The sequence below is a fragment of the Batrachochytrium dendrobatidis genome (genome assembly GCF_000203795.2).
Source record: "Batrachochytrium dendrobatidis JAM81 unplaced genomic scaffold BATDEscaffold_2, whole genome shotgun sequence".
Lineage (NCBI taxonomy): Eukaryota > Fungi > Chytridiomycota > Chytridiomycetes > Rhizophydiales > Batrachochytrium > Batrachochytrium dendrobatidis.
This window is the reverse complement of record NW_006281100.1, coordinates 757,056-776,195: the sequence shown is the minus strand read 5'-3', so window position 1 is coordinate 776,195 and position 19,140 is coordinate 757,056. Positions and strand designations below refer to the sequence as shown.

Genomic DNA, 19,140 nt, shown 5'->3' with positions numbered 1-19,140 from the left:
ATTGAACTCCAATGCCATGTCATTCAATAGATAAAATACATGCCTTCTCCTCAACTCTATTAGAAAAAATGCTCGAAGTCTATTTGAATTCGATGTGCTGTCAAAGATGCCCAGCCGACCCATTTCTGATGGGTTTGAAACAAGTTAATAGCATGTTGGTTAACTTGTTTTCAAGTCAGCATGCACTAATACAAGATCTCACTCTTCTTCTTTCGTCGCAGCATAACAAGGATTCCTGCCACCAGCAGTCTGATCTGCTCAAACACTTTTGATAGCAGCTGTCTGTTGTTGGCATGGCCAGAGCTACAATGAGTAACGAACTGGAGATGGCTGTACCGACTAGAAATATCTATAATAAAAGTATTGGTCTGGACTGGATAGCATTAGCAAAGCTCAATAGTTGATCCAGCAAGCTGTTGAGCAGAGATCATTTTTACCAGCTGCTGTCGCTCCTCTGCAGATAGCCATGCCAAGGACTCGATATCTGTCACGATGGCTCGTATATTTTCTCTAAGCTCTACAGTGTCGGACTCAAATTCGGCTAATGCATTCACAGTGGATCTTATGGTTAATGCCAGCAATGAATTAAATCCTCAGAACTATCACTCAAGGCATCAAGGTTTCAACCCCAATGCATTATATTGGTACCATTTTGCTGGATTGAATTATCGATATTGGTATTGGTATTAATAATGCTATCAGCTTGTAATCGTCTATCTCGATGCACCTATGCATTCAATATATCACCAAAAAGGCAATTTTAATACTTCAATGGCTCAATATCAGACTGTCTTGCTGTCCATACAAACAGGTCTGATTGACACCCATTCGAATCTGTTAATACGTGCATATATTACCTCTACTTCAGGAATATCTTGTAACGGAAGCAGAGGCAGTTGTTCATATCCAATCTGCCCTAATACACGACTGTATCTCTGTCGAACACCCAACGCACCAGATGCAAAGGATGAGCGTTTATTTTGAAGTTTATGAAGTTGAAGCCGAATATGCTCTCGTCGCTCTGCACGAGCAATGGCTATTGGAAGACTCTTTGGAAATTGTGGAATGTCCCATGTGGTGAAAAGCGACCCAACATTCCTCTGCCCTTTGGTAGGCATTCCATCTTTTTTCTCCATCATTTGTTGAAAGAAAACTTCAATTTTAACTTTGGTTCAGCCAACACTTCAGACTCTAACAAGCGCGAGCGTGTTGGTGTAGACAATGGTTTAGCATTGGCATCCAATTCAATTGCTGGTCTGCTGGCCTTGAGTAAATCCTGTTCCAAAAATATGTGCCAAAATTTTAGCAACTCTAATACCTACAATGAGGGGATAGTCGTACCAAGTTTACCTTGCTCCGCCGGCTGTAGAATGCCTCCAAAGACTTTCCTACAGCGTGTCCCATAGTGCCTTTTTTGTTGTAAATAAAGCAGTTTGTAAAAAGCTGGTGAATATCCTTCTCAAAGTCCTGAAATGACCCGTATTCACTATTTTGTACACGCTCACGGATTGTATGCAGATCAATCGGAAACTCAATTTTTTCATAATAGTCTGGGTACATTGTAGCATCCACTGGATAGAGAAAAATGGCCGCGTCTTTTCGTATCATAAGTTCATCTAAAATCATCCGTTCGAGTGACTGTGCCTGTAAGATTGATGTCGTGTTGAACGATAGTCTTGTGTTTGAATTCGTTTGCTGTCTAGATCTAGCTGATCCTGTCGAAATCGTATTTCCTGCCACAGGAGTTGATACAAAGGACTTTGCCGGACTAGAATCATCAGTTTGGGCTCTTTGTTGGATTAGACGATTTCGAATGGACCTTTTCTTTGTTCCTGTTTCAGAAACTGAATTTGAATTTGAAAAAACTGATGATTTTTGATCACTTGAAGGAGTAGAAATATTCATATCCATCTGCAAAGTCTCGGCTTCTTGATTTTGAGAGACAGATGAATTAGAACCAGAAAATGTCATTCGAAGTGGTGCTCGCGATGTTGACGGAACGACAGCTACACCCTCCATGGATGAATGAAATGATGTATTTGCCTGGGAGTATGCTGGCACCTGATTTTTCAAATTCTGATTGAATTTGCCTGATAATAAAGACTGTGACAATGTCAATGTGATCCCTGCAATTCAAATACAGCAAACTAGTTAGATTCTCACATCTCTATTTAGTCGGTAAACTTTCCGCTGTATTTTAAAATAGGAAATCCTGACAATGACTCCAACTGGTGTATCTTCAAAATATATATACTTGGTTACCTGAGGGGTGTACAGTAGAAGCGCAAGCCATCGCCAACTGATACAACTCTGGATCAGACTCTAAACATTCCGCAGCCATTTCAGATAGACGTAAAAATAATAGCCACAGGCGAGGTGATGTAGGCGAACTATAGACGTAGTCAACATGCAATTAGACTATTATTTCAAAACAAGATAATATAATATAGATATAATTACCGAATTTCTTTGGCAGTTCGACTAGCCAAAAAAACTGCATGTTTAGACAATGTAGTAACCGCCTGTTCTATGGTGACGCTAGGTTTGTGACCATACATCGATATAGAGAAAAAACTAACCATACTCTTAAATATGTTGTACCGAAACTGTCTATCAGATTCGTGAAACACAAGGTATACCAGATACTCGGTAATATCACTATTTCCCATAGATGAAAGTACAATAAGGCACTCCACAGCCATTCGTCGAATCGAAATGAAATTTCCAACTCTGATAAAACGCAATCATTGATGGATCAGTATCTTTTCAAAAAAATAGAATTCAAGCTACATACCGCGAATAGCCAAGAAACAGCATGAGATTAATAGGAAGTAACCCAACAAGCTGCCATTTAAGAAGTGTCTACAAAAAATAGAAACCAGCTTGAAAATTAGCAAGAAATTTGTAGAAAATAGCAAATGGTTGCTTTCAAACCAATCAGGTAAAACACGACCACAGCTAAATACCTCTAAACAGCTAACAGTAACAGCATTTTGATGGGAAGGAATGACTTTATCACGAACAAACTGTCGTAGAATCTGCACATGTGCCTCAGCAAATAACTGCTGATCTTCGGGTGACAGTGTAGATTGTAATGAATCAGACATATGTGCCTTCAAATGTTTATCGCCTGCCAATATCTCAAAATCCTCAACATCAGTTGATGCCAACAAAACAGATCGCTTTGATGTTCGAGCGTGGGCTGACATATCTTGCCTAGGACGAATAATAAAAGCATCTCCGATCAACTTGACTAAAAGTGAAACCCATTCTCCATCAGAATACTTGAATTGACCACGGTATAGCATATAATGATAGTTAAAAAAAACTGACATAAGAATATATTCAGTGCAAGCAGCTATTTTTACCTCGTTTCCAGAGTTGTCATTGTATTTTAAGAGATTTACAAACATCATTCGGACAACAGGAAGTGTAGCTCCGCGCGCATCAACAAACTTGGCAAGTGAGCGAACAATTTCCAAGCGTAGTTTATAGTCCTGTAATGAAGAAAAGTTGTTTTTTTTGGGAATAATTGGACCGTCATATGAGATACAAAAAATGTCACGATATATTTTGATTAAGTTTCCTAAAGCAGTACTGTATAGCTCGTCCGAGTCAAACTATGATATGGCAAAAAAACTAGGCATTAGTCAAAGGTATAATATTAACAGCACTACTTCAAGCAAGTTCTGCAGTAAATTGCGCAAGGTAAAACATATTTTTAAACGAGCTCTACCTTGGAAAGCACACTGACGGCAAGCAATCTCAAATGATAAAAATGAGAGTGATCTCGAACAAACGTGGTAATCGTATTTAGTGATGCAAGAGATTGGATTTTTGAAAGTGCTACGATAGCCTATAATTATATTAACCAAAACATATCGCTTTAGTTATATTGATCGATTTCAATTCTAAACCAGATATTTTGCCAATTTATAAGCAGCATTACCTCGCTCTGAGCACCAATATCCTTTTCTTTTCGAAGAAGAGCATTCCACATAAAATCCTCTTGTTCAAATGTTTTTGTACATATCCATACATTGTCAGGATCCAGCCGAATCCATTCAAATGTGATTCTGCAAGTATTGTATGTGATTGAGTTTGAATAACTTTGCACAGAAATAAACAACTTGAAATTTGATTGAAAAAACTTACCGATCTGGTTCGATAATATTAAAGTTTCCATTTGTATCTTGGTTTTGAGCCTCAGCATCAGCTATGGCATCATTTGCCTTCTCATCTTCCTCCATATAGTAAACATCTTCGTCGTCATCATCATCATCATTGTCTGCTACTTTTTTATATTTTTTTCCAGCACGGCGACGAATCCGCTTGTACTTTGTATGATAAATAATATCGTACTGTTTTGTTTTTTCTTCAATGCGAACCTCTGTATCAAACGTACCGCCAGGCTCTTGTACTCGAACCATGAATGCACCCTAAGCCGTCAAGGATATAGGTAAATAAGTAGACATGGTTACAAATTTCAATTAAATCTAGCAAATAAAAACACTTACTGAAAACCGCTGATTTGCTCCAATAACATCTACATTAGAACAGTCTTGTTTAACCCGCAGCTCGATTACCATTTTTTTCCGATTAAAATGATAGCGAATAGTGAATATGGGACATCCACTCCTGAAAATCCATTGATCTGCAAATTCCTTTGTCTCCAATTTTCCACTGATTTTGCGCACCATTTTAAGAAAGTGGGTAGTTGAAAGGCCTGTGGGCAACTCTCCCGACATGGCACTAACCATGAGCTTATTGGCAATTTTTTGTAAAAGATTTTTTCCCATTCGCTTTTCAAGCATGTTCAACACGAGAGGAGATTTGAGCATCATCAACTCGGTACGAGCTGAAAATGTGCTATCATTGGAGTAAAAATTTCGTGAAATCAAACTACTAATGGTAAGCGCAGCAGGTGATCCATCTTCGTCAATTGCCCCTCCTAGAATTGACACGTCTGGACACAATGGTGGTTGATTGACATCTAGTTCGCAAACTCGATTGATATCCTTAAGTATCAAAGTCGATTGTAATTTAATAACAGCAAAGCATAGTAACCAAAATAAGGCAAGAATGCATATTCAGCCAGTAAGTATAAAGCACTGATAAAAATAGCATTCTACAAATTATAACATTTATACCTGTTGTAATCTGTACTTAAACTCGTTGTTTCCAAACATTTTTCTCATAAATAGTGCTGCTAACCAGTTGGTAAACCCTACTAGTACCCACACGTCAGTCCTGTTATTACAAAGTCGATACAATGCAGATATTAAAATTAATATACTATTTATCACAGTAATCAGCAAGATGCACAAAAAAAGTAAAGCTCAACACACCATCTATTTGGTGCCATGTAGTGACCAAACCACTGTGATGCAAGGGATTTGGCAAAATGCAGCCGGGTTTCGTACACTTGATCGATCATTGTTTCGTCTACCAAAATATCCACGCTGTGTTTGCCAAATGTAAAAAGTCAGCAATTCACCTGCAGCACTCCAGCTACTTTGAATATTTAAAGCCCTATCTCGAGCTCATACCTTGCAAGAGCTATTGTGCTTCCCGTAACAATCGAAGGGTAGCTTTCTTTTACAAACACCAATTTAAAAGAGGAAAAGGGAAATGAAGATCCAGTCCATTGTTCAAAAAACTCCAGAGCCTATCCATTACAGATAGCAGTTTAGCGAGGAAACCATTAGTTAAAGCCACTCGGCATACCTGTGATAAAAAGAACGTGCTAACTCGAATATCGCGCTTATAGTCGGGAAGCACAAAAATAAGGCCTTTTCCTCCTACTCGTTGAATTCCATTCTCAAATAACTCTTCATCGGAAAGCGCAGACTCGGTGTTTCTCAATGTAGTCAATGTCGGTCGACCCCAACCATGAATAGGAAGAATCTCAAATGGTCCAGCGGCAAGAATAACACTTGCTGCATCCATGGCAGTCTGTATTGAGTATATCCAAACTGATTTGCAAGCATTTTCAGGATGCACAAACTGCTCAACAAGCTCTCCGCTACAAACAGCTACCATTTTTAAAGAGTGATCTAACCCGCGCGACTGCCGCTGGCTGAGTGTTTTTAAACCATTGTGATTGATATCTGCATATCCATTCGATAACGAGTAAACATCGCTCACTGTACGAGGTATAGTGATTTCAAATTCGTAGGTGAGTCGATCATGAATCTTGTCAGTGCATGGCATCCACCAGCGGGCTTGGTTATGCACTGGAGCAATAAACATGTGTGGATACTAGACAATACGGATTAGTCAATGTACAAATAACTATCAACATATCATTTTGATCCAATGTACCGCTCGTTTTTCAGGAACAACATCGGTCGGAGATACCACAAATGTGATTGCGACCTCGGGCTGCTGAATTATATATTCAATAACCAAGGTCCAACTTCTGTAGCACGCTAAATTTTCAATATAATATTTAGCAAGTAGAACCGTACATATTATTAACACCATATCAATTAGTCTTAAAGTCGTGCTGATATTGACTGTAACAGATTCATACGCATGGTCAATTATAAGTAATACCTGAACTATCCAGTGTTGCTTGCTCAAATTGCATCTATATAATATAAGAGATTAGCATATTATACACGATGCTTAATCAATGATCCCAATCCTAAAGTAGTCTCAAGATTAAAACAGCAACTTTTCAAAACCTTTTCACACTCAAGCTCGGGAGGAACTTGAATATAAAGCTCTCCATTATCAGGCTTCTTAGAATTGCTTAGATGCATTTCAGAGAGTTTAGAAAAACTTCCTGCCTTTGCAAAGTTGATTAGATCCTCATCTGGATCAGTGTGTACATACGACGCCAATATTCCATCAACTTTGACACTCAGAATAACTATGGCAATATTGAATCATTATAAACAATCGTTAGCGATTGTACCCATAGATATGTACTGTTATAGAAAATCAATATTAATGATCGATCCGTATATTGCAGCAAGTACTATTGGCTGATGAAATGGTCGGATGATCTATCAAGTGCACACTTGGCCGATAACTAAATGATTCATTCATACCACATTGTCGGCAATGCAAATAGAGTTCCGTTAAAGTAGAAACAAGCGGAGTGACAGTAAGTTCGACAATTCCCTAATATTCATTGAAATTTTGCCGAGTCAATATCGCCTTGCTCATCCAGTCAAGTCAATACTCTATAAATTCAACTACAATCTGAAGGCAGGATGATGTTGATATGCAGCATACCTGAACAGAACTATTCACAAAGTCAATGTCAAGAGCGACTCTTGAATGTGACAAAACAAAGCCGCTATCAACTTTGGCCATGGACAGTGCTACACAACCCCAAGACGTTTATGACTATGTTGGCAAGTTGGTTTCTATTACAGATCTGCAATGCGCTTGAATTCCAACGCAATGATCGTTTTCGATCATTAAATGCTTGCTTACGCGGACCATTCAACCGCCTTGCAATCTGAACAAGTTGTGCATTTGCCTTTTCTTGAAACAAGTCCAGCTGCTCAGCACAAAGCAATTTAATGTCCTCCAGAACAGCACTTCTTTTAGAACGAGAGCATCACCGGTTACAGAAAGACAATACGCTCCATGTAAGATTTGTTTAAAACAAGTATAATCTGTCGATTCGTGGCTTGGCTGTATCTAACCGATTTTTACTCTATATCGGCCGTGTATTTAAACTTTACTAAACCCAATGGCATGCAAAGGGTATATCATATCGATTTGTAAACAATAGTCTTTTTCAATGGCATGTCACTCTTCAGGGCCTTAAGGATACGCTATGGGAAGGAGGCATATTTAAAGTAGATATCTATTTTGGTGAGGGTTACAACGATGAGCCTCCATCTATTTACTTTCTTACAGTACCTTTTCATCCCAACATTGACATGAACACTGGGAAACCTTGCATTTCATTTTTGGATTTTGAGAATGAATGGAACTCTTCCATCTCGATGCAAGCCATTTTATTGCAGCTCCAGGTACACGTTGCACTTTCAAAATGAATTGGTATGATGGCATCGTGATTCTAATGCTCGAGTATGACCTTTGTGACTTTGAAAATGTAAAATTAAACTTTATTAGTGTATGCTTTCTGAACCATGCTTGGAATCTCCTGTCAATCCTGCTGCCGCGGATATATTTCAAAGATCGCCTAGACTTTATGACCAACTAGTTCAAGATAGTGTGGTTGCTAGTCGACGTCTCGATGCTGGACTTCCCATTTTTGATGAAGAAATTAAAACTCCATCAAGCCCTAAAAATAGTCTAGATTTAGATACTTTGCCAAGCGTTTCCAAAGACAAATACTCAATGGTGAATGTATCTTACGAAACTTATCATAGCGACTGGAAAAAAATTGGGACATCACTTGCTACACCACAGCCCTGGGGTAATTATCATTGACCTGTCATGCTGGGAAAAATCTACAACATTGATTTAATATACAAATCTGTATCTAAATACTTTTTGAAACCTTACAGTATCTAACCGCAGTCAAATAACCAAATTTCAATACCAAGATCTAATAAAAAGGTATCTTGATTTTCATTCTATTGCTATGATTTGAAAAGTATGCTAATATACATTATTCTTTTGATTTGATTTGCATTTTTAAATCACTATTTTAAACCCAATCCAGGCAGGATCGTCTTTGGTATGGCAAATTCAAATCAAAAAAACACGATATTGTTGATTCGGGAATAACAGATAGAAAACTTCAGCTAAAGTTGGATCGAATAGAATCCATGAAACGTATCTATAATTTAAGTAATTTGATTGATACAAATCATCATACTCGGTGCGATATGGTATCAACACGAGTTACAAATTCACAAAAATCCACTTTAGCAGAAGAGCCTTTTCAGGACGTACCACACCTAAGCAGCAATGGCATCTCCATGAGAGGAAATGCATTAGACTCTATCACTCTACCAAGTACACTTGAACAAGCAGAAGACCTAATCCATGTGGAATCCAATTCAACCAAATCATCAGTGCGCTCCAACTCGGCTCATACATCCAAGCAAAGCACTTTAGAAATAACCCAGCCTATAGTGCAACCAATTCCAGTAAAAGATCGCAGCTGGGAGATGGAAGCCGATGATCTTGTTGAATGGTCAAAAGAACTTCCGATTTAAAATTAAAGTCAGAGTTTGTTTATTTGCTATTTTACTTCACTGGTATTCAATTCACCCATGAAAGCAGTCTTGTCATTGCTCCCCGAGACAATAATAGATCCAGTCCAGTCCACATCATTGACACAGCCCTTGTGTCCAGGCAATTTATAAACTATATCACTAGACCCAACATCCCATACCACCACTGATCTATCACCGCTTCCTGCAGCAATAAACTGAGAGTCCGGAGACCAGCATGGGCGAATTAGGTTTTTTTCAAATCCATGAGGTGCACCTATTGAACGCGTAGGCATGAGATGGGCTGTACCATTTCAAATGTGATTCAAAACAGTTGGAAATGCAAAAACATACCTTCAAATGTTTTCGAAAGCCGAGAAGGTGTGAGAGTAAAGGGTTTGACATCCCAGATGCGAACTAAATTTAAATAGTTGAATTGGCAGACATGACAAACAGTATAGTGATACAAGGATATCAGCAACGCAAAATAAGCCAGTACAACTATGGAGAATTTTGAATAAACACATATATTACCAGTATTGTCCAGTCCATTGGACAAAAGTTTATCGCCATCAGCATTTAGACAAAGTCCAGTGATTGTATCATCATGCCCAGCCATAACGTATGCTACATTGTCAGTTCGAAGATCCCATGCCTATTAAAACAACATTAGCATGGATGTTGAAAAAATCGAACAGGTTTGGTAGAAAACCTCAACCAACCTTGATATCATTTTCTATTCCGCCAGCAAAAATAGACCCTCCGTCCAAAGAGAATGCAATGGAGGTGAGAGGATAAGGATCGTTGAATTTTTTTGCATGTTGTTTTTGCCGAGGATCCCACAAAAATATTAGACCATCATCGCCAGTACTTGCAACAAGCTCAGGACCGCGTCGACTGGCTGAGCATGCATTGACAAATGAAGTGTGGCCCTTGAACTTTCGAACTCGTTCTCCATTGACGGCGTCCCAAACGGCTACTGTTTTATCAGCAGAAGAAGAGTAGATATGCCTAAAATGTAAGTTTAAATTGGTTGAATTAGTTTACATCAACCCATTATGGATAGATACAAGATTGACAGTGGTGGGACCACAATGAAATAGTACTTGACATAAACTACATACAATCCATCTCGAGACCACTGCACTTGCAAGACTGCACCAGTGTGACCTGCTAGTTTGTGGTGATTCTCTGCCGCGCCAAAGGCATTCCAGAGTACTAATGGATGTATAAAAGATGGAATCGTGAGAAAAAATGAACCAATCACTTTATACATAGTGCAAAGACAAGATAGACCTACGGATCAAGCGATCAAACGAAGCAGTAGCCAGATTCCTGCCGTTTGGACTAAATTTACAAGAAACCACTTCGCCCTCATGGCCAGTCAGATGCATAATAGGAGCATTCAAATCTGATACTCGCTTCACCTGTTATTAAAGTACGTTCAATAAATCCATTAGTAAACGCATGCTATTAACTACATATTCCCAATAAGGAGTGATCCAAGTCCAAGCTGGATAGAATAACACAATAGACATACTGATCTAGTAAGAGAGCCGGAAGTCACACTAGTAGCAGCCATCAGCTCTTTCCCAGAAGCATCATTATCAAAAGAGTCGACCTTTGGTCTTTTTGCAAGAGAGTTTTGAGCAATATCCGATTCGCTGGACCTAGCAGTTTTATCAGGCATGGACTGTAATACAATAAGAAGAGATTCAACAGTATTGAATTTTGGGCAATAATTTAATATTTGGGCAATAATTCAATATTTGGGCAATATGCAAATTGTGAGGTTTTACATTCAAACTGAAACTTGACCATCACATCAAACACTATGGATCTGACCACCCTGGTGCTTGCTCTGGCTGCTGCCATTGGATCCTGTATTGCGACCGGCCCATTACTCCACTGTAGTCTGGCCATTAATAATGCTGATATTTCTCAAAACATCCTTCTTGAATGGAACGATGTCGAGGGTCTGTTGATGGGAACCACTGCTCATTATCCACAGCATGCTCTTGCGATGGTAGCTCAACAAATGCAACTACAGGATAATCCCAAACTCTCGGCAACCAACGATGCTCTGCTTTCAAAAGTCTTTCCTGTGAGTGCTGATAATTCTGCTTGTATGACCTTTTTAGATCAGCCAATATCGGAGTGTTTGTAGCTCTAGTTTAATCTTGTCACCAATGAGTCTGGAAGCTCATCTCGCCATCCATGGCATTGCAATGTGTTCTTATCTGTTTCTCTTTGATTTTCTACTTCAAGGTTTCTGCCAGCCCTTTTCAACACCGTCCACTTGCATTCATTGTTCAACAGCGTCCTGTCAATGGTATGTGCTTTTTCGGTTGGATACTCTCCAGCAGACTAAGCCAAATCTTGGATTCTCGTTATGATCCATCTTTTTATACATATCATTATACTGATCAACCACACATGTTTTGACAACCATTTGGCTTGTACTGAGCAGTTGGCATTCAGAACCCTGCCTATCTGGTCAAAGCTTCGCCTGAAGATATCACTAGGGCCATTTCAGGGCTTGAAAAATCAAGCACACTTGAACATCGTGTTTGGATGATGAATTCGCTTGATAATGCTGAATTATCCCAGGTAAAACATGTTTTGAGAACTACAACTTGATCATCTTTTTAGCGCTGACCTGTTTGTATACAAACTCAGACTACTGAAGCAAATGGGGATATCCTCGGTCATTTGAGAGATACACTTTGCAATGGCAACTGTGAGCTAAAGGTATTGTATTTGCCAAGTCTGTTTAAATTCGTGCAGTCAGGTTTGAAGCTAGATTGCATAATCAGCATTGCTAATAATGCTTTGTTGATATGTACTCTTTTTTTGTCCTGGTGGGCTACGGCAATTAAATGTACACTTTTAGGACGATTCAGACTTTCTAGTAAGTAGAGCATATGGCTGCATCACCACGATAGTTTGCTAACATTTAATCTAGATGGAAGGAATGGTACTTCAAAACGCAATATCTCTTGTTCGTAAACAAAATCCTTCTGTAAACCGTCTGGTAATTCAATTGACTGCTCTATCTGATTCTACCAAATGTGGAAGCACGCCAGAAAAGGCAATAGCTATTCAGGATCGACTTTTGAAAGATGTAGGCTATCATTTGAAAGATACAACGCTTGTTGATGCTGAATTGTATTGGCTTACTATTACTTTTAACACTGAATACTGTTGTAACTTGTCAACATATATAGCTCAAACATGCTTTTCGATCTGTATTTGGCGACTTGGCCACTGTTGCACAACTTTCTCTACCATCTGATGCAAATCTTGGAGTTTTCTCTCAAACCACTCCATTGTCTGATCTTCATAAACGCGCTGTTTTGCCAGCCTGTGCTGCCAGCGTTGATGAATGCCAAGCGTAAGTATTTTTTACTAAACCCAATCATAATATTGCCTCTAGATACTTTAAAAATATCTTTTGGTTTGAAACCATCTAATCTATATATGTGGTATATGGCATTATTCACGATCATCACATCTACAACTATGCAGTCGATACTCCAACTGCTCTATGCATGGTTCCTGTACTGGACAAGCTAATCCATCTAACCCATCTACTCAATGCTTTACCTGCTCGTGCACATTGAGGAAATGGACGGATGATGCTGGAAATTTGGTACCAAATTACAATGGTGATGTTGTCTGGACTGGCGATTCATGCCAGTACCAAGACATCAGTTTTTCATTTCAGATTCTGTTTTGGTTCACTGTTGCATCCATTGTCGTAGTCATGTAAGTGTTGGTTTTAGAACTCATGCTTTAATCACCATAGTACACTGACTAAGCAGCTTGTATTCTAGCTACGTCATTGCTCTACTTTATGATATTGGAGATCCCTCTACCACCAGCACAGGTGCACCTACTACTCGCACCAAAATTGACTAGCACTAAGACTACAATTTTTCAATATGCGCGATGCTGAAACTGATTTGATAGATGTATCTGTCGACTGCTTTCTAAATAAACATTGAGCGGGTTAAATTCATAAAACTATGTCAACATATTGGACTGTAATAGTTTTTAGAACACTATCAAATCAAAATGCCAGTCTTTCGACTTGGCTGAACCCAAAAACAAAATCATTGAGATTACAAGCTACGCTCTCAGCTAGCCATATTAATACATGTTTAAAGCATGGTTGTTGTAGGGTTTTAAAATATTTACTCTTGCAATGGGTAAAGCATTTTTTATGCTAACCATCAGGAGTTTAAGCGATTGTCGGATTGACAGTTTTTGCGAGTGCCAAACTTTTCCTAAAAAAGCATCTTTGGCGTCCAATCCAAGTTGGTTATATATTCTTGATCATGTCCCAAGCCAGACCCAATGATAGAACAGCATCTTCTTCTGCTGATCAAATACCTAGTACAAATGCATCCTCCGTTGAACAACCTGGAACCAGCAATGCTGTTGCACCTTCAATTGCAACCACCAAAGCAACTGTAAAATATTTGCAAAAGCCTACTTCATTAAGCAGCAGTGCTAAAAGGTCTGAACTATCTTTTGTTATATCAACGGCAACTATAATGCTCAATGATGAATTCATCAATTACTCATACTCGATGAATGCTACATACTGATATGTTTTTACGCAATATTACAATCTTATTTCTACGGATGATAACCCAAACTGCCATTTGGCCAACGACATTCCAACTTTTCTGGCCGGAATAATCTTGTACTGTGAACTGGCACCTGCCTTTTGTCATGAATTCATCGTAAATATGGACTGAATGGATCAAATCACCTTAAATATCAATCGGCATACTTATCTACCGATATAGAATTCAAAAGGAACTTGCAGAAATAAGGTAATGCCAAAAGCTATTTTATCAAGACAGCTAAAGCATTTACTTGGCTTGTATTTATTTTTCAATATCAATATTAAACTGCAACTATTTATATACTAAGCAAAAGACTTTTGTGGTGTATACTTTAATATAGTCTTGACCCACCTTGCAACCTGAGCGCAGGGCCGAAAGGAGATAATCTATATGAATGGGTTTCAACGATCATGGGCCCAGCTGGTTCCCCTTATGCAGGAGGTGTCTTTTTTTTAGATATATTTTTCCCTCCAGATTATCCATTTAAACCTCCCAAGGTGAGTTATACAGATAAATCTTGTAATTATTGTGGATTGGACTTTAATTCATATATTTTTGAATTCTTTAATTTACACGCTTTATTTAATATGCTTCTAGGTGGTTTATCGAACTCGCATATACCATTGTAACATTAATAGCCAGGGCCAGATTTGTTTGGATATCCTAAAAGACAACTGGAGTCCCGCTTTGACAATATCAAAAGTACTCTTGTCTATTTGCTCACTCTTGACAGATTGTAATCCAAGTACGTTGCATGTATTATACATGGCCACCCATCATAATAATATGTACATTTATGCTATACCACATTACTTGCTAATTTGTTTTTTGTTGAACCGGGTGAACATATACAGTGGATCCATTGGTTGGAAGTATTGCTCAACAATATGTGAAGGATCGAGAAGAGCACGATAGAATAGCAAGAGAATGGACGCGAAGGCAAGTCCGTTTGAAATCAATATCAACCATGTGTTTTTTCGCCTTCCATCATGACTATTTTTGATTGTGAATTTAACTGTAAATATCTACTATCTATTTCCAGATACGCATGTTGATTTGAATCTTAAGCTGCTAACAAGCTGGAAAATGTGCTACGCATTATCCAACTCTTGAAATAAAGTTGCCAAAATATAGTCTGATTCTCAGATTCATCTCTTTAGTATTTTTGGCATTGCTTTTGTCATAATTAGCTTCTAGTATAACACAACTGGGTCTTGTTTATTTCATTGTAAATTAGTAGATTGTGCAATTTCTGCCAGGCGTTGAGATTTGGATTGGTACTGAAACATATTGTCATATTTGTATGAAAGACTGAATATGCCATCAGTATGTAGTATCAACACCCACCTTTCAAAATGGGCCAACTATCATACATTTTTTCAAATATAAAGTCGAATAAAATATATTATTATATGCAAGCGTTGAAAGAAATAGAATTCAATACGCACTCTCACAAAATAACTCCAGCTCTGTAGATATTTCACGAATCTGATCGCCCAGCTTCCCATGGTATTTGCGCATCTCGCCAAGAATTTGAGAAAATTGGGTAAATCCATCAAGACAAGATCGGCAGCGATTCAACCTATTCACACGAACCAAAAAATTATCAGACAAAAATTTAAACTATGGTGTTATTAACATTCATTGCACACCTATCCTCAAATGCCATATCCATTGTGTGTACTGGTGTCCGTGATGCACGTAATGTATCCATGATAATACCAGAAAAGTTTTTATAAAGAAGAAGCACTGTCGAGCAGGCAATTTGAATATAACTAGCACAAAAAGCAGATAGATGTAAGGCACAGTATTGCATTCAGTTTTTAATATCAAACCCTTTAACATATCAGTAAACTTACTCTTCATACATCTCAAACAACAACTCGCAAGACAATGGTAGAATTTGCACAGCAATCTCAAGAGTCAATAGTCTTGGTCTTAAATTAAGAATCCTTAGGAACTCTACTAAAACACTGCGATCTTCCAATTTACAGACTACATCCAAAGCTAATTTTGGATTATTTTCGGACCAAACTTCTCGAACAAGGCGAATATTTTCAAGACGGGTATTTAAAACTGTCACCATAGAGACGTGTCGGTTCAAGACAGACTCGATAACATCCTGATCACTGGAAACTGTAGAGCTAGTATCGCTAATAGATAATGGAATTGGATGCATTGCTCTTCCAGGAAACTGCTTTAATCAAATACGTTCAAAAATATCGAGACAATATATAAATGTTAAAAACAGTAGAAACTTTAAAAAATACAATTGTAGGTATTCTAAAGCATAAATCACCCTTAATAAAACGTACATGTTTAATAAATCGAGAAAGATCCAAATTCAACGGGCGGTTTCCGTCGCATGCTGGAATATAGGACGATGTATTGGATTGGGATGTAGTGAATGGTTGTATATTCAATTCTATAGACCCAGAAAGCTGCTTTGGATTTAAAGATGATGAAGCTATGGAGCAAGACTGCTCAATAAGACTATCAGCTGGTGCATTAAAAGATTGTGATGGCATATATCCGGTATATAAAGGCAATGAATTAAGTGATCGTGAATTGGGTAGCTCATGCTGTAAAGACTGTATAGGCTCAGTAGCAGCATTTTCATTAGATTCCAAATTCAATTGAGAAAACTCAGGTGGCATAAAAATATTGTTCCCCGATATTGAATTTCCTTTTTCCTGGTGTAGAGAATTGTCTAAGTTTAAAAGTCATTATATCAGACAGCTAGTTTAAATTAGCCAAAACTTTGCTTTGAAAGATAAAAATATTACCATTTGCTTCAGAATCTGTAAGATTGGTTGCGTTTTTAAAAAACTCGGATGGAATTTGCTGATCAAGCTGTGCACTTGGAAATACCGACCCAGTTGACAGCTGTTCAGCAGTATGTTCAACTTGTGCCAAAGAGTCTTTTGTAGTTTGATATAATGATTGCGCAGCTGAGCCTTTTCTACCCTTGGGCTGGATATTTAATATACAACCTTGTAAGCGGCTTTTTTGTCTATGAAATTGAAATGTAAAGTCAAACAAAAACTCACAGAAGCAGTAATATCTATAGCCCAAACTTCTACAAAGCTCTGCTCCACGCTACAGGCTATGATACTATTGGTGTCTGATAAAAACTTGAAATCAACAATATTCGACCATCCAGAAGCAAAGGACATAGGAGACTGCTGAGGTCGATCCCATTTCCAAATCTGACAATAAAAGTATGGGTATTTTGTATTGTTGTCATTTAGAACACGGTATTTAAAACAAAGTCTAAAGCAAATATCATAATGCAATCAACCGTACAAACAAGACTTACATCAAAAGTGCCTACTGATGAAGTTGCAAGAGTGTGACCGTCACCGCTAAAAGATATTTTTGAAACCCCGTTTAATTTTTGAAAAGAACTTGAAATGCATTCAAAGTTTTGAAGATCGTAAATATGGAAATTTCCGTCAAGTGACGATGTTGCAAGGATAAACTCAGAGGGACTAAATGACAAAGATGCAACAGATTCTGAGCTGCCAGATATAGTATGTAAAAGCTTTCCAGCTGTCATATCCCAAATCTAAAGATAAGGTGTTAGTGAAAAGTTATAATAAAAAGGAATCACTGCTTGACCAACATCGCATATGGTGGTGTATATATTCTCAGATTGTATAAATTTCGAGATAAATAAAAAAGCGTGTTTCAAAAGTCGTGCGATATTCTTACCTTGACCACTCCATCAGTGTCAACAGAAGCAATCCATCTCCCATCAGGTGTGATTTCAAGATAATCAATGCTATTCTTATGTCCACTATAGGTTTGGATACAACCCTTACGCCGGACATCCCAAAGACGCACTGTGCAATCGCTTGATCCAGACGCAAAAAACTCGCCAAATGGGTGAAACTGTACTGATGTTGCACTAGATCTATGACCAGACAAAGTCCTGATCACTAAACAGACAATTACAAGATTAGCTCTATAAACCTGAAGAATGAGCTTTGAAACAAATCAGTACAATCAGGACAACAAAAATCTAGTAGAATGGAATTTAGTCATTGATGCCAAGTTGGCAATAACTATGGAACACAGATTGGCAAATTATACCTTTGGCATGCTCCAAATCCCACAACTTGAGTGATCCAGAAGATGAACCTGCCACTACCAGCTCTTCGGGCCAGTCCAAACAAACACACTCTACTGGACTAGAATGCCCTGATAAGCTCTTCAAATTGGCAACAGATTAGATGTACATCTGATATATATTAAAGATGGACAATAGGGACAAGATTCTTTACAAGTAATCGACACAATGTCGATTAAGAAAGTTGAATCTAAAGAAACGAATGATTTGATAGCCTATACTGTCAGACAACATTCTCACCAAAACAGCAGATGTTCGGCCCACTGCCCATAAATTTACTTTGCGGTCTTCTCCTCCAGTTACAATCACTCGTCCGGACTTTGGGCCGATACGAAGGCAGTTTGTCTTTGAGGCATGAGCAGTAAATCCACTGATAATCCGAGATGTATTAGCATGTAAAGGACCTGTATCGGAGCTTGAAATAGCACAACTATCTACTGAATGTTGTTGGATAGATTTAAAGCAAGTCCTACTCTCAAATTTTCTCATGTCAGTATCGTCGGTAAAAGCACTGCTCTGCGCATTTCGGTTATTGGACTGCATGTACTAATATCTAGACTAGCTGGTATATAGGATAGATTTGCAACTAGGCGATGCGATAGTATTAGAAAAGCAGCAAATTGCTCGAAATTAATGAAGCATTCAAATTATCTTGCCTCGCTATTCAACCGAGTTATACCAATACAAAGTAGATGCATCAGTAATAAGTGATATAGTGAATAGGATCCGCATGGGAATATCGGGCTATTATCAGTATTCTTGTAGTCATCAACACTTGGATGAGACGTTGTGAGCGCACTCATGGACCTTACCAAGCGCAAATGTTGGCCAACAATGTCAATGACTTCGATAATATTACTACAAAAACCAATTCTTGTGAATGACAGACAGATTGGCAACAGTGAACATGTCCAGACTTTTGTTGACAATATTCAAACAAACTTGATGTTTGGATTGCAATGTACAAGTCTGTTATCAAACTTGGGACTGTACAATGTATGGCTATGTCAAAAGTAAAGGAGATGCAAGGTTTAAACAGAATAATTTAAACTATAGTTTAGTTGTGTATCATACAATGGTCGCTGTGTTTGGAGACCGATCAAAGGAGCTGCAAATACCGTAATATTGACCTTCTAAACAATGACATGCAACATTTCCAAACACGCATGCTATCCTAGACAGTATTCCACTCTACAAAATAACTGTCTAATTAGACATG

At 38.2% G+C, this 19,140-nt stretch overlaps 6 protein-coding genes across 6 annotated transcripts; 3 read left to right on the top strand and 3 right to left on the bottom strand.

The window, feature by feature from the left end:
- Positions 1 to 383: 383 nt before the first annotated feature.
- BATDEDRAFT_86202 (uncharacterized protein) lies at positions 384 to 7,336 on the bottom strand (the record flags this gene model as incomplete). Its single annotated transcript, XM_006676848.1, has 21 exons — positions 7,246 to 7,336; positions 7,059 to 7,131; positions 6,690 to 6,877; positions 6,559 to 6,592; positions 6,325 to 6,431; positions 5,728 to 6,261; positions 5,550 to 5,668; positions 5,349 to 5,462; positions 5,151 to 5,250; positions 4,518 to 5,018; positions 4,156 to 4,439; positions 3,950 to 4,076; positions 3,737 to 3,856; positions 2,967 to 3,620; positions 2,795 to 2,862; positions 2,461 to 2,730; positions 2,263 to 2,390; positions 1,351 to 2,126; positions 858 to 1,130; positions 649 to 727; positions 384 to 541 (listed from the first exon to the last, which is right to left on the bottom strand). Exons 1-21 carry the CDS (start codon positions 7,324 to 7,326, stop codon positions 384 to 386), a joined length of 4,788 nt encoding a protein of 1,595 aa, XP_006676911.1. The 5' UTR covers positions 7,327 to 7,336.
- Positions 7,337 to 7,724: 388 nt separating this feature from the next.
- Positions 7,725 to 8,205, top strand: BATDEDRAFT_6281 (uncharacterized protein; the record flags this gene model as incomplete). The annotated part of the gene is made up of 2 exons (XM_006676421.1): positions 7,725 to 7,997; positions 8,101 to 8,205. Coding segments are annotated over 2 exons (378 nt in total), but the record flags the coding sequence as incomplete, so codon positions are not given.
- A 961-nt stretch (positions 8,206 to 9,166) lies between these two features.
- BATDEDRAFT_86201 (uncharacterized protein) lies at positions 9,167 to 10,842 on the bottom strand (the record flags this gene model as incomplete). The annotated part of the gene is made up of 7 exons (XM_006676847.1): positions 9,167 to 9,429; positions 9,507 to 9,569; positions 9,687 to 9,807; positions 9,875 to 10,163; positions 10,277 to 10,370; positions 10,453 to 10,579; positions 10,693 to 10,842. The coding sequence occupies 7 exons, from the start codon at positions 10,840 to 10,842 to the stop codon at positions 9,182 to 9,184; spliced, it is 1,092 nt and encodes a 363-aa protein (XP_006676910.1). The 3' UTR covers positions 9,167 to 9,181.
- A 129-nt stretch (positions 10,843 to 10,971) lies between these two features.
- On the top strand, positions 10,972 to 13,174 carry BATDEDRAFT_32861 (uncharacterized protein). Its single transcript, XM_006676688.1, has 9 exons — positions 10,972 to 11,256; positions 11,421 to 11,484; positions 11,623 to 11,762; positions 11,832 to 11,903; positions 12,046 to 12,063; positions 12,118 to 12,276; positions 12,380 to 12,546; positions 12,681 to 12,920; positions 12,989 to 13,174. Exons 1-9 carry the CDS (start codon positions 10,987 to 10,989, stop codon positions 13,071 to 13,073), a joined length of 1,215 nt encoding a protein of 404 aa, XP_006676751.1. The 5' UTR covers positions 10,972 to 10,986; the 3' UTR covers positions 13,074 to 13,174.
- Positions 13,175 to 13,967: 793 nt separating this feature from the next.
- BATDEDRAFT_9569 (uncharacterized protein) lies at positions 13,968 to 14,792 on the top strand (the record flags this gene model as incomplete). The annotated part of the gene is made up of 4 exons (XM_006676464.1): positions 13,968 to 13,996; positions 14,130 to 14,286; positions 14,387 to 14,534; positions 14,644 to 14,792. Coding segments are annotated over 4 exons (483 nt in total), but the record flags the coding sequence as incomplete, so codon positions are not given.
- Positions 14,793 to 15,226: 434 nt separating this feature from the next.
- BATDEDRAFT_86622 (uncharacterized protein) lies at positions 15,227 to 18,464 on the bottom strand (the record flags this gene model as incomplete). The annotated part of the gene is made up of 11 exons (XM_006676846.1): positions 15,227 to 15,371; positions 15,442 to 15,564; positions 15,649 to 15,986; positions 16,105 to 16,499; positions 16,576 to 16,762; positions 16,840 to 16,998; positions 17,109 to 17,357; positions 17,504 to 17,730; positions 17,885 to 18,002; positions 18,162 to 18,355; positions 18,395 to 18,464. The coding sequence occupies 11 exons, from the start codon at positions 18,462 to 18,464 to the stop codon at positions 15,227 to 15,229; spliced, it is 2,205 nt and encodes a 734-aa protein (XP_006676909.1).
- Between the last annotated feature and the right edge of the window lie 676 nt (positions 18,465 to 19,140).

Bases quoted from the DNA above. Each gene is read 5' to 3' on its own strand.
- BATDEDRAFT_32861 (XM_006676688.1), top strand. From the start codon at position 10,987: ATGGATCTGACCACCCTGGTGCTTGCTCTGGCTGCTGCCATTGGATCC. The intron at 11,485-11,622 runs GTATGTGCTTTT...TGTACTGAGCAG, and splicing joins TCAACAGCGTCCTGTCAATG to TTGGCATTCAGAACCCTGCC. The intron at 12,277-12,379 runs GTAGGCTATCAT...CAACATATATAG, and splicing joins AGGATCGACTTTTGAAAGAT to CTCAAACATGCTTTTCGATC.